The 13,882-nt window shown below is 37.1% G+C and overlaps 3 protein-coding genes across 3 annotated transcripts in view; 1 reads left to right on the top strand and 2 right to left on the bottom strand.

The window, feature by feature from the left end:
* LOC116170367 overlaps positions 1-13,882 on the bottom strand; it is a 631,383-nt gene that overhangs the window by 217,729 nt on the left and 399,772 nt on the right. The window lies entirely within an intron of this gene.
* On the top strand, positions 3,092-6,138 carry LOC116170288. Its single transcript, XM_031486573.1, has 5 exons — positions 3,092-3,266; positions 3,325-3,437; positions 3,552-3,635; positions 3,793-3,936; positions 3,996-6,138. Exons 1-5 carry the CDS (start codon positions 3,212-3,214, stop codon positions 6,009-6,011), a joined length of 2,412 nt encoding a protein of 803 aa, XP_031342433.1. The 5' UTR covers positions 3,092-3,211; the 3' UTR covers positions 6,012-6,138.
* Positions 6,289-7,704, bottom strand: LOC116161141. Its single transcript, XM_031474383.1, has 3 exons — positions 7,047-7,704; positions 6,699-6,955; positions 6,289-6,641 (listed from the first exon to the last, which is right to left on the bottom strand). The coding sequence occupies exons 1-3, from the start codon at positions 7,214-7,216 to the stop codon at positions 6,289-6,291; spliced, it is 780 nt and encodes a 259-aa protein (XP_031330243.1). The 5' UTR covers positions 7,217-7,704.

Genomic DNA, 13,882 nt, shown 5'->3' with positions numbered 1-13,882 from the left:
AGTCACTAGATCCGCCATCGTGGATCGGTCGCCATTTTGTTAGTCTCTAATTCCGCCATCTTGTTGGGCGCCATTTTATTAGTCACTAGATCCGCCATCTTGGATCGGTCGCCATTTTATTAGTCTCTAATTCCGCCATCTTGTTGGGCGCCATTTTATTAGTCACTAGATCCGCCATATTGGATCGGTCGCCATTTTATTACTCTCTAATCCCACCATCTTGTTGGGCGCCATTTTATTAGTCACTAAAGCCGCCATCTTTGATTGGTCGCCATTTTATTAGTCACGGGATCCGCCATCTTGGATCGGTCACCATTTTATTAGTCTACCTCTCACGCTCCATCCGCCATCTTTGATGTTATTTTGGACCCGCGTCATCGGTCATGGTTGCTATAGAACAAACATTTTTTTTTATGCGTTACATGTTACCTAATAGTAATTAGCTACAATCGCAAATTTAAGGTTCGAATTTAGACCTATAATGTAAATGTTTGGTTATGTTAATGAGTAAAAATACGTAAACACGCGCCCAAAGTTAGAAACCTGCGTACTTTCACGACAACGAAGTTCACGTATTTGTACCGCCATATGCGCATGTGTATTTGGCGTACCAGCATAAACAGCGGCATAAATTAACCAAATGTAAACTTTCTGCGTCACCGTCGCTCTGCATACGAGACTAAATCCGGTTTAACAAACTTAAAAATAATGCTGTAAGTATATCAAAACATTTTTTTAATAAGCTTTGGTTGTAGGTCGTGCTTATCATCGGAATATCCGGTGCTTGTAGGACCGATGCATTAATTAAAATGAAAACAGAAGATGTCGACTTCCTGGAAAACAGAGTCAGTTTTGTGATACCAAACACAAAGACATACTGTACCAGATCGTTTGTAGTTACCGATGTAAAGTGGATCGGTATCCTCAAACTTTACTGTACTCTACGTAAGGAAGTTGTCCATGAAAGATTCCTGCTGCAAATGCGATTTGGAAAAATTACGAGACAACCGTTAGGGCACAATACCATATCGCAATTCCCTAAAAAAATTGCTACATATTTAAATTTAAAAGATTGCGATAAATATACCGGGCATTGCCTCAGACGTACTGCAGCAACTTTATTGGTGAATGCAGGAGGCGACATTTTACAGATGAAGCGCATGGGTGGATGGAAATCTGCAGCAGTGGCAGAAGGATACGTGGAGTAGTCACTACATGGACAAGAAAAAACTGCAGGGATTTTATCATCGGGAAGCACTTCTGCTGCGATTTCATCAGCTGTAGAAAATTATAGTCCGATTCCTTGTTCATCTTCATCAATATCGCCAACTGCATCCTCGTCCAGGCAAGACTTGCAAATAAACCCGCCAATTCCATCCACATCCACACAAGAAATTAATTATTCTACCCTACATTCTACGAAGGGCAAAACTAACAGATTTCTTGGCGCTACCTCTCTAGTTCCCTCGTTGTCGCCTTCAGAATTATGTATCAGCAGCGTACCCCTCTCTAGCTCAGTGAAGACGGGCCGGGTTCCCAGTTGGCTAGAACCTAAAATACCTGATACACAAGATAACTCGAAGATTATGGGCGCTACCAGCTCTAAACTGCACTCCGCTACTGAATTTAACGGAAGCTGGGCCATAGATGGTAAGACTCCAGCGACAACTCAGTTCCCAATTTGACTACACACCTCTAGGGCCAAAACACACACACACACACACACACATCCACTTGACTAGTCTTATTTAATTTAGTATACAAAATCTCAGCCCGAGTTACACAACATAACCCATTATAGATATGTAGATATGTTACGGTTAAAGTATTTACTTGGCTAGTATATAAACTAGATGGATAGTACACAAACTATCCAACTGCCTGGTTATTTTGATGAAAAATCATATTTTCACTAAAATAGCTACGAGTAATGGCTGGTTTGTATACTATCCAGCTAGTTTATAAACTATACAAAATTTATCGCTAAAACACAAACCACAATGAAATTACACAAATTAGCTAGCATTTTTGGCTAGTTTGTAAACTATCCACATTAGTTGGATAAAGTGTGAACCTGATATTGGTAGTAATACATAATAACCAACGAGTTTGTTATTATGTATTACTCAACAAACTAATCAGTTCTCTTGGGTTAATTTAGTTTAAGATAGTAAAATCCTTAGTCAAAAATGGTTTCTTTATTGGTACAATGTAAGATTGTTACAGGTACCTATTATTACTTTAGAAAAAGTAAAAGAAATATAACTCAAATAATACCAGGTGACAAAATATTAACAATAAAGTATGTCAGGACATTAAAACCACCAAACAAAGAACAGTATTATTTGTTGGAGCAAGTTGCACTGTTGTGGCACTTACTATTACAGGTATATCCAGACGCAAGACATTTACACTTTTTATTCGCACAACTCTTCTTGCAGTGACATCGCACATATCCTTGGGTTGAACCCGATACTGAAAATTTTCCTGCAGCGCTCGTAATGTTATTTTTATTTCGGTGTCCGTCATTTTCCAACTCCAAATTGTTGCTTACATATTTCAAATTCGTTGCGGGAATAAAGCCGTTTAAGAACACCGTGGACAGTTCCAATTCGGTAAAATTCATCTTCTACACTCATTATGACGCCCAATATATTTCTATGATCTGACCGACTTCGATCTACATCTGGAATGGGTACTCTCACGGAGATGCCGACGGCTCCTGGTTTAAATTTCTTGCGAGAAGTTTGTAGCATTTTTTGTGCTTGCCTTTTTAGACTTTCCTGGCATGAATCCCTTATCGCTTTAATATTGTTTTTATTCTGACAATGCTGTACCTTGGAAGAAAAAGGGCCAATGTCCATAAATTACGGTTTGGGGCTTATGTCATAGACAGTGTTGTCGCCTTCCATACTTTCATATAAAAAAAGGCCAATCTCCACGGTATGCTAATATTCAATATAGTGAATTCCCATTAGGGCGTAAGTCCATTTGAGTTTCATAGAAAAAGGGCTAATGTCCTCAACGATGGACTTTGGCCGTTTCATATTAATTGTGATAAAGGCCAATGTCCATCATGATGGACATTAGCCCTTTTACATGAATTAACTTTTGGACATTGGCCTTAATTAATTATTATGCTGCACATGTTTTAACCTCAAATTTTAGTGTAACGGTATTCTTTTTGTGGTGTTGTTTATGAACAATAAAAATGAATAAAAGGACGCTTCAAATTCTGAGAAACTGCGGACTCGCATCTCAAAATTGTAAGTTCACTTTTGCACATATTTATGTTGCATTGAGGATTAAAGTTATATTTTTTAGCTGATAATGTTGATAAGAAACAGAGAAGTGAGTCAACATTACCTACAAGTTCAATAGCTGATAATAACTGTTATTGTTCACCTGAAACGTCATTACAACCTTTAACTCCTATTGTAAGTATACTTGTACATAATGGAATAAACGGCACTCAAATTCTAAATTTTGCGATTGAATAGATTACCAAACAATATTATTATTAAAATGTATTATTGCTAAATTGGTTTTAGGTATCCAATGAGATCCAACTGATTGAGGATAACGATTCGAATAATTACGCAACTTTGCAGAACATTACGATTGAAACTAATGCGGTGAGTGGTTTTTATCTTATTCATTTTTTTAGAAAATGCAGATCGACAGGAAACAATGATAACACAAGCCAAAACTTTTTTAAGCAATGTCGGTTTTACCAATAGGCTAACTACATATCTTAGTGAGACAGAGATAACAACCGAGTTTTTGTTTTAGACCAATCTCGAACCAGGGGAATTTATTACTGACAACGATGATGATTCATATGTAGATCCTGATTACTCACCCTCCGATGCTTCTGATATTGATGATGGGATCGACAGTAACATGAACTCGTATCCAGTTACAGCAGATTTTGAGGTACATCGTTTTAAATTACTATTTTTTATAATTCGCCTAACAAAAGCGTTATTTTTTAGAATGTCCAACTCCAGAGCGAAAACCCAGAAGAGATTTCAGAAAATGATACTCCTCATAAAAAAACAGAAAATGAACACACGCGTTTCGAGGGAAGTGGAGAACAGAATTTGGAAAGTCTTACTCAGAAACGTAAAGTAGGAGGACGTCAGAAAAAGGTAGATGAACAAAAAACTAGGAAGCGTGTTAGAAATGCTAAATCGTGGAAGGAAAATATTAGGAAAGCGTTGAAAGAACAAGGCAAAGAATATGTGAGCAAGAAAGGAAGCGTTAAGGTTGCAAAAGAAATGAAATTGCCTTGCACTTGCCGAATGAAGTGCTATGAGAAAATTAGTGAAGAACGCAGGAAGAAGCTATTCGAAGATTTTTACAACTTATCAAAAGACGCCCAGGATCAGTATATTTCAGAGACCATTAAAGAAACCACAAAACAAAGAGAAAGAGTTAGAAAATTAAAGGAAAAAAATGGTAATTGCAGTCGCAGAAAATTTACTAGAAAATATTTCCTAACGGATGATAACGGTCAAAGTAATGAAGTGTGTCAGATAATGTATCGTCATACCTTCGATTTTACTTTAAAAAAAATTAGGATCATTACAGAGAAAAAAAGAGTGGCTAAGTCAAGCATTTGCCCTTTAGATGGTAGAGGTAAGCACTCAAAACACAAGAAAATTGCAGATGAGCAAAAAGATACTATCAGAAATCACATCAATCGTTTTCCGGCATACAGGAGTCATTATTCGCGAGAACGTACCTCAAAGAAATACCTAAGTTCCGATCTTTCGATTGCAGAGATGTATCGTCTGTACTGTGAATATTGCAGAAGCAATGATAAAACAGCTGAAAAGGAGTCACTATATAGAAAAATTTTCAATGAGGAGTTTAACCTTAGTTTTCATGCTCCAAAAAACGATACTTGTGCCAAATGTGACCAGTTTGCCTTGAGCTTACAAAACTTGGAAAACAAGCAATTAACTGAAGAGGAAAATGAGATTCAGAAAAAACTTCTGGAGGACAAGGAAAAACATCTAGATTTCGCTGAAAAAGCTTATAAACAAAAGGCGCTGGACAAAGAACGAAGCAAACAGGATAAGTCTTTTGCAGTAGCCTCTTTTGATTTAGAAAAATGTCTGCCAACACCGTATCTTCGTAACGGTGTTTCATTCTACAAAAGGCAATTATGGACGTACAACCTAACTGTGTATCAAACTACTACAAAAGGTAGTGTTGGCATTTGTTACCTTTGGAACGAAACAGTAGCAGGCCGTGGTGGACAAGAAATATCTTCATGTCTAAGGCAGTTTATACTTTCCCTTCCAAATGAAGTGGAAGTGCTTCACTTGTATAGTGATTCGTGTTCCGGACAAAATAGGAATATTTTTATGTGCACAATGGTCTTGTTAGTAATGAATGAAATGAAAAGGTTGGGTCGAAGCTTGAAAGAAGTGCATCATAAATTTATGGAACCTGGTCACACCCACATGGAGGCGGATACAATACATGCCGTGATAGAAGCTGCCAAAAGGAAAACAACGGCTGAAATAGAAGTTCCTCACGATTGGTGCAATTTTATAAGGAACATACGAAGAAGTCCTCCTCTACAGGTTGTAGAAATGCCACAAAAGGAATTTTTGAATTTCAGTAGCCTGCTATCCGATAAGTTGGTACATCGTAAGAAAAATGACGATGGCGAAGCAATTCCATGGATAAAGATAAAATGGTTAATGTACAGTCATAATAACGATTATCGTTGTTTGTATAAAACGAGTCTTGAGGAAAGCGAAGAATTCAAAAAAATTGACCTAAGGAGAGGCTCTACCAGAAAACGAGCTAACGAAATTGAAGTTGCCCAACCGAAACCAATTACTTTGGATCCTCTGCCTGTAGCAGAGCTTAAGGTTAGCAATCTGATGGATTTACTGCCCTATATCAGCCAATACAATAAACCATTTTATCAAGCTTTAAAAAAATCTGAAGAACTGGATCCTGATATTCTTCCAGGCGCCGAAAGCGATTAAATGGCATTTTATCTTATTATTTCTTGTTGTTTTGTGGAAAATAAATCATTTTGTTGACCGAGTTTTATAGTGTAATTTCTCAAATGTAGGCCCAATGTCCACTTCTGTTTCAAAATTGAAGGCCAATGTCCACTGCTTTCTTATATTTTGTAAAAAAATAAAAAAATCATTACATTATATTAAAATAGTCCAATGTGACTAACAATATTAAACAAACAAAAAATCAGTATTAGAATAAACAACTACGATATTCAAATAAATAAGTTACGTAAAACTTCTAAATCATTTTATTCAAAACATCTGAAATGGACATTGGCCCTTTTTCTTCCAAGGTACAGATATGGTCACACACGTTTTCATCAGAATATAATAAGCATTTTTGTGGTAATGATTCATTGAGAGCATTTTCTGTTGTTTCAGTAGAGAGCAATGCCATTGCTTGTTCTTTAAATAAAACCGAGGTTCTATTGTTAACTTCGAGTGAAACTGGGGTTTCAGTATTATTTTCGGGTAAAACTGGGGTTTCGGTATTAAGTTCGAGTAAAATTGGGGTTTCAGTATTATCTGCGAATACAACTGGCCTATGAGTATTATCGGGCAGCATAACCAGCGTAGCATTTTCAATTAAATCTAAAAGAAATTAGGTTGCATTGTGAAATAATGTGGAAATACTTTCTAGATACGTACCAGACAATTGTTGGGCGGCCATTTCCTCTTCAGTGACTGTAGATTTTTCATCGGGTACAAAATTATTTGAAGGATGTGAATCTTCTTCCACTTTATCCTCGGTGTCATTACTAGAAGATAATAATGTTTCCAGTTCCTCTTCTGTACGTATGGATTTAATGTTTGTGATAGAAACAGGGAGGTTATTTAAACCATCTCTACATTTTACACCATATAAAGCTTCATAAGGACTGCGTCCAATACCAGAATGAAAGCAGCTACAAAAAACAATGAACTGAAGTAAAACGTAACTTATACAAAGAAAAACACAGTTTATTTTCTTAAATTTGAAAATACTAGCTTACTCACCGATTTTTTTGAAATTGAACGATTTTTAAACCTTCGCTCCATTTTGTCGAGTTATTATCTTTCATCCACGACGCTAACTTGTTCTCTATATCTTGGTTCGCACTCTGCACTGAACCTTGTGATTGTGAATGTCTCGGTTTACCATGCACAATATGGCAGTCAGGCCACATTCCGACTAATTCCTCAATCACCTAAAAAAATCAAAATGTATTGATTTTGTTTTATTTCATCCATAGCAGCATTTAGGGAATTTGAAATAAAGGACATGGCACTTCAAATTCAAAATCTCAACTTTGGGCCCATTTTTCCGGTACACCCAGTAGAGCTAGGGCTTTAGCGCAAAGGAAAAAGATCTTTTGATGTCAGCTACAACATATCAAAAATACAGAAGGCCAAAATGCCCATAAAAAGTGCCATGTCCTTTCTAGCGTGCCTTTTACCCTAATACCCACCTGGTTTGCAAATTCTCGGCCATTGGATAGTTTACAAATTAGCCAAAAATGCTAGTTAATTTGTGTAATTTCCTTGTGGTTTGTGTTTTAGCGATAAATTTTGTATAGTTTATAAACTAGCTGGATAGTATACAAACCAGCCATTACTCGTAGCTATTTTAGTGAAAATATGATTTTTCATCAAAATAACCAGGCAGTTGGATAGTTTGTATACTATCCAACTAGTTTATATACCAGCCAAGTAAATACTTTCACCGTAAGATATATATATATATATATATATATATATATATATATATATATTTAATAATAATGGTTTTATTTAGTTAACCCGTCAACTAAAACAAAAAATTAAAAAATTAACACAATTATAGTATAAAAAGTAGAGGGCAACTAAATTGGGCGATGTTCAGATACAGACGAGGATACGCCTGATCTGCTCTTCCACATTACCCACTCATAACTATATTTAACATATTAATAATGTTGTGCAATGGACTAACAGACAAAATTTAAAAAAAGAATTAATTTGTGATAACTATTAAACTATATGATGTATAATACATTGGTTCATGGTAATATGAAATAACACAGTAAATATATATATATATATATATATATATATATACTCTAACAATAATAAAGAAGGATCCCCAATATTTAAGACGGCACAAATATCACAGTTTCCAGAAGAACAACTTCAACTTTTAATTCTAAAAACCGAAACAAAAAACCGTTATAATTATCCCCTTTGAGTTAATTAACATTTACCAGTCAAGCTGGTTCCCACCCCATAAAACAATTAAAGTAACAAGATCACAAAAATGTATCTGATCGAGAGGCCTCGATCTGACCAAACCCACTTGATTGTCGGGACCTGCTATTATTCGGATATAATTTGAATTTACTGAATTTCAACTAACTTACGTTAACAGTAGCACAAGGCTTCCCACCAGTTTACGTCTAACAACAATTATTGCTTCCCTCACAAGTAATTTCTTTGCAACGAAATGTCTTCAACTAATTGTTAACAAAAGGGGTCTCCCCAAATTCGACAGAATCTCTAAGATTCTCTGCTAACAATAATTCATCGTGAACGTCAAATTTCGTAACAACAAGAATGTTCTAAAGTCCTCTCTATCAATCGGTACGTAACTTCGACAGACATTAGTGACACTTCGCTGTGGGTACTCGACGTTCCTCCAACACCTCGCCACGATCTCCACGTACAGCGGTTGACTATGTGATCGGCACGAACTCCAAAGGTTCTACGATGTCCTCAATCTCACGTAGAGGTAATCAGTCCTCTCTCTCTCTCGTTTCTCCCAACAGCGATATACACAAAAACAACTCGGAACTCCCCCAGGGTTAATCCTCAAGACAAAACGAACGTTCGACAGCCGTGCTGGTTATTATAGTCCTACCGGCTGCTCCGCCTAAAATAAACCCCCAGATGTAACATCGGGACAAACTAACGCATTATTGGAACGAAACTCGCCCTTTATAATAGATTAACGCAGATGAACGCAAATCTTAATAAATCCCGATAATTCTCCAACAATCACATAATATGCTCCACTACGACTTGCTTTCCGCCATCACACCATTTCCGAGAGATCGTTGTTAGTTCCACCTTAAAAATCTCCTACTTCAGCGGCATCTTTTATACACCCAATATTCCTACACGATATTCTTTTTCCCGACCAAACTAACCGTTACACTATTTTTGAGTACTTGTTACATCAATTGAGCATTAATTTCGCCCTACTACAATAAACGGCCTTAACTCGTTAATGATATTTTGAGCTAAGGCTTTATTTACCCTAAACAATCCAATAAAACGTTCATGTGTTTGATAAAATGGAGTCCAGCTATTTCAAAAACTGGCTCCTCTGTGATGTATCCTTGTAATGCACTTAAATCTTCAAGGTTGTTAATCTGCAAGATTTTCTCGCGAATAGTAGAAGTAGTTAGCACCTTTTACATGATATACTCTTTGTATTGTATTTCTCCGTCTTAATGCTCTGCCAATTATATCAACTCTTCTTAAAAAATAAAGGTATTTTGAAGACCAAAATTTCTTTTTCTTCTATAGAGAGTATTTCTCGATATGCATAATATCTTGCTTATATTTGTCCAATTGAAACCAATATTTCTTAAGTGAATAATTTGTTCATTATTAATATTATATATTTTGGTCGTCCCTCGTGACCTCTAATGAGTGTTAAATTATTGTTTACATTTCCAGGGGGTGCATTAAGTTGCAACCCCCACTAAAAAGAATAGCAAATCTATTAATACCGTTATTTTGTACTAATTGTGTACTTATTTGTACCACGGGTACCAAATTTTGTACCACTACATTTTAAACGTTAGGACCAAATCTATACAATGGGGTTGCAACTAAACCCCACCACTCCAAATATTCAGATTCTTAAAAACGTTTGTGCCATAATTTTGTACTAATTTGTACCGTAAATAATAAGTTTTGTACCACTACCTTTTAACCACTAGGATCAAATCTACATTGGGGTTGCAACTTAATGCCACAACCCCAAGTATACAGATTTAAATATCAAGTCGCTAATGTGCTTCTCCCAAGTTAGCTTACTATCCAATGTCACACCCAGAAACCTAACGTAATCCACGCATGGAATTGGGGTTTGATTAATGAATAGTAGGGGGTCGTAATGTGCTGTACGTAGCCTACAGAAGTGGACACATTTTGTTTTGGTGATAGAAAAAGTAAATCCTGTTTCCTCAGCATTTTCCAAAACTTGATTAACAACAGGTTGCATTTTTCTTGATATTTGACCAATAGTTTTGCCACTACCAAATATACACAAGTCATCCACATATAGACAACATTTCACGTCTGTGCCTATGTTATTAACTAAGCTATTAATTGCTATGTTGAACAAGGTACAGCTTACTGTTGATCCTTGTGGGATTCCATTCTCAAGGACGTAAGCTTGAGACAAGCTCCCATTGATTTTGACACGAAAAGTGCGATTAGACAGAAACGACGAGATGACTTTGGGTAAACTGCCTTTAAAACCCCATTTTTCTAGTTGTAGTAAAATACCACCACGCCATGTCATGTCGAAAGCTTTTTCGATATCAAAGAATACCCCCACAGTGTGATGTCGATTTTTGTATCCTTCCTGTAAATAATTTTCCAAATAGACTAACTGATCTACCTATTGTGGAATATCCTCTACGGAATCCTGCTTGTGCCTCTGTTATAAATTGTGGATCTATCAGGTGAATGTGCCTTTGATTTATCATTTTCTCAAAGAGCTTTCCCAAACAGCAGGTTAAACTTATAGGCCGATAACTCTTACAATCCAGTCGATTTTTGCCTTCCTTTAATATAGGCACTATAATTGCCTCTTTCCACTCTTGCGGATATATCCCTTGTTGCCAACAGTAATTGTAAAAGTTAAGAAGGCGTCGCTTAAAGAGGTAAGTCGTCTGGGTGATCATTTTATTTGTTATTTGGTCGTTACCTGGTGCAGCTGGAAAAGGGACGTTTTCTTTAAACAAGTATTTAGTTCACTCAAGGTAAACGGTAAGTTATACTCGAGGTTTTCTTGCGTTGCAAAGTTTGGAGAATGTATTTCTTTGATTTTTTCGCGGAACTCGGGTTTGTAGTTGGATGTTTTACTCACCGACGCAAATTGTTCAGCAATCATGTTAATAATAGTATTTTTATCATCCGTTATGGTGTTGTCGGGTAATTTTAGGTAACTTATGGTATTAACCTTTCTCTTATTTATGACCGTTTGGACCTTCCTCCATGTCTCACTAATATTAGTATTGAACCCTATTGATGATACATAATTTTCCCACGACTCTTTCTTGCTTTGTAGTACTACTCTCCTTGCTAAGGCTCGAGCTCGCTTAAACGCTACCATGTTGTCCATAGTAGGCGTTTTTTTAAATTTGTTAAGTAGTTTCTTTTTATGTTTAATTGCTTCCTGTACACGGCTATTCCACCATGGAACAGACTTTTTTAGTGACCGTTCTTTTGTTAGGTATCGCAACATCGGCAGCGTCAAGGATCCATTGAGTTAAGCGTTCCAATGTGATTTGCCCCGTATGTCGCATAACAGATTCATCTAATACTCGTTGGTAAGTTTTCCAATCAGCTAAGTTATAGAGGTATCTCGGTGGTAATATAACCGGAGTTTTTACAATATTAGTCTCAATTATAATGGGGAAGTGATCACTACCGTACAGCTCCTCCGATACCTTCCACTCCACCACCAATCCAAGTTGTGGGGTGGCAATGGCCAAGTCTATAGCGGAGAAATTACCCGTCCGTGCCACAAGATGTGTTGGCGAACCATCATTTAATATCAGTAGGTCCTCGTCATTGACAATGGTGACTATCTCTTCTCCTTTTATGTCTCGATGAGTAGATCCCCACAAAGTGTGATGACTATTGAAATCTCCCAGTAACAAAAACGGTATAGGAAGTTGGGCGATCACTACCTCAAGATCTCTTTTCTCCCATTGTTAGTCAGGGAGATACAGGGAACATACGGTTAAATTCAATGGGGTTTTAATTTGAATCGCAATCGCTTGTAAGTGTGTTGTTAGATTAATTTCCCTCGATATTAAGGTTTCTTTTAGAAGTATAGCGACTCCTCCATGTGCCCTTTGGCCACCGGCAAGATCCCTCCTTAGGAATTTATAGCCTTTCAATGAATAGGGTTTCAGTGGCTTAAGGTGAGTTTCCTGTATCGCTACACAAAGTGGATCATTATCAACAAGTAGGCGCTTAAGATCGGCATAATGATGAATCAAACCATTACAATTCCATTGTAAGATTTTTTCATTTCTGGGCTCCATTTGTATATTATATGGATATAAAACGGTCAAAGATGGGACAAGAAGACATAATAACATAGATTTGTAAATATATAATCTTAAATACATATACAGACAAAATAACAAAATATAAATATATAGAAATCACAGGTATTATCACAGAAGATATCACAGATCAGTTTATCCACCTTTCTTGGTGGATTCCCTTGATGTAGATCGAGATCTCGATGGATCTTGAACTTGTTTTGCATGTCTAATAATCTTGGGTTTACCTTTGGGCCATCCCCTAGGCCTCTTTGCAAGATTTGTTTTTTTCATTTTGCTGAGAGGACGAGAACTGGCTACTTTCAGAGAAATTGTCCTCATCGGAGGGCGTTCTCTGATCTTCTTCCCTCTTATTGGTCTTATTAGTATCGACTGTGAGTCCTGGTCGTGTAGCTGTATATTCTGTGCTGTCTTTTTTAGTAACAAACACAGATTTTAATGTGTCTACCAAACATGGTAGAAGTTCTTTTGCCAATTCTTTGACTTCTATTACATTCTTTACAGATGATACAGTCTGGCTATAAGACACATTTCCAATTGTAGTTGGCCTGACCATCTTCTTGGCTTCAATATACGATATGTTTTCCCTCGCTTTAATTTCCTGTATGGCCACTTCTTGCTTATATACAGGGCAGTCTTTATACCTAGCATTGTGGTTTCCATTACAGTTCACACATTTTATGGGTGGGTCGCATGACTTGCCTTCATGCATATCTTTCCCGCATACACATCTGCTTATTTGAACATCTGACAGCAGTATGTCCAAACTGCTGACATCTAAAACATCTCATTGGAGCCGGTATATATAGACGTACTGATAAACGATAAAATCCTGCTTTAACCTTTTCAGGTATTTTGGGTCTATTAAAAGTCACTATATGAGTAGCAGTGTCTACCAAATCTCCATTGATTCTGGTCTTAATACGCCTAACATCTATGACTCCTTCACTCGCCATCTCTTCCTTTATTTCCTCGAGGGTACAATTCAATAGATCACGACACACAACAACTCCTCGAGATTGGTTTAGTGTAGTGTGAGCAATTACATTTACATTAAATTGACCTAACTTAGTTGTCCTTTGTAACAGCTGCGATTGTTTGCTAGAATTTGTCTCAATAAGCAGTCCATCTCTAATCTTTTTTATTTGTTTCAGTTCACCAACGATACCATACAAAGTTTTCGCTATTAAAAATGGAGAGACTTTACTAAAGTCTGTCCCATCTACAAGTTTGACGATCAGGAACCGAGGTGCAGACCCCTTCTCCCGATTCAAATCATCATCTCTAGATACGCCTGGTGTGGTGGCACGATCGCAAGGAATGGAGCCACCTTCCATTTCCTCGCCGGGTCGGTCATCAGGACGGTTCCGAGGGGGGTCCGACCCAGACCCCCTACCGCCCGAGTGGTTTGGTTGTTTTGACTTTACCATCCCAAAAGTTCGCGTTGTATAGCTGCCGCCAGCTTACAGGGTGTGAAAAAGTAACGATAAGCACCAACGGAGC

This window comes from Photinus pyralis, unplaced genomic scaffold (assembly GCF_008802855.1).
Source record: "Photinus pyralis isolate 1611_PpyrPB1 unplaced genomic scaffold, Ppyr1.3 Ppyr1.4_LG1, whole genome shotgun sequence".
Taxonomy (NCBI): domain Eukaryota; kingdom Metazoa; phylum Arthropoda; class Insecta; order Coleoptera; family Lampyridae; genus Photinus; species Photinus pyralis.
This window is presented reverse-complemented; position numbering and strand designations above follow the sequence as displayed.

What these genes read in the sequence shown, in the direction of transcription:
- LOC116170288 (XM_031486573.1), top strand. Translation starts at nt 3,212, where the DNA reads ATGAATAAAAGGACGCTTCAAATTCTGAGAAACTGCGGACTCGCATCT. An exon ending in TACAACCTTTAACTCCTATT is followed by an intron (nt 3,438 to 3,551) that starts GTAAGTATACTT and finishes AATTGGTTTTAG; the next exon opens with GTATCCAATGAGATCCAACT. An exon ending in CAGTTACAGCAGATTTTGAG is followed by an intron (nt 3,937 to 3,995) that starts GTACATCGTTTT and finishes GTTATTTTTTAG; the next exon opens with AATGTCCAACTCCAGAGCGA.
- LOC116161141 (XM_031474383.1), bottom strand. Translation starts at nt 7,216, where the DNA reads ATGTGGCCTGACTGCCATATTGTGCATGGTAAACCGAGACATTCACAA. An exon ending in GTTCAATTTCAAAAAAATCG is followed by an intron (nt 6,956 to 7,046) that starts GTGAGTAAGCTA and finishes TGTTTTTTGTAG; the next exon opens with CTGCTTTCATTCTGGTATTG. An exon ending in GGCCGCCCAACAATTGTCTG is followed by an intron (nt 6,642 to 6,698) that starts GTACGTATCTAG and finishes AATTTCTTTTAG; the next exon opens with ATTTAATTGAAAATGCTACG.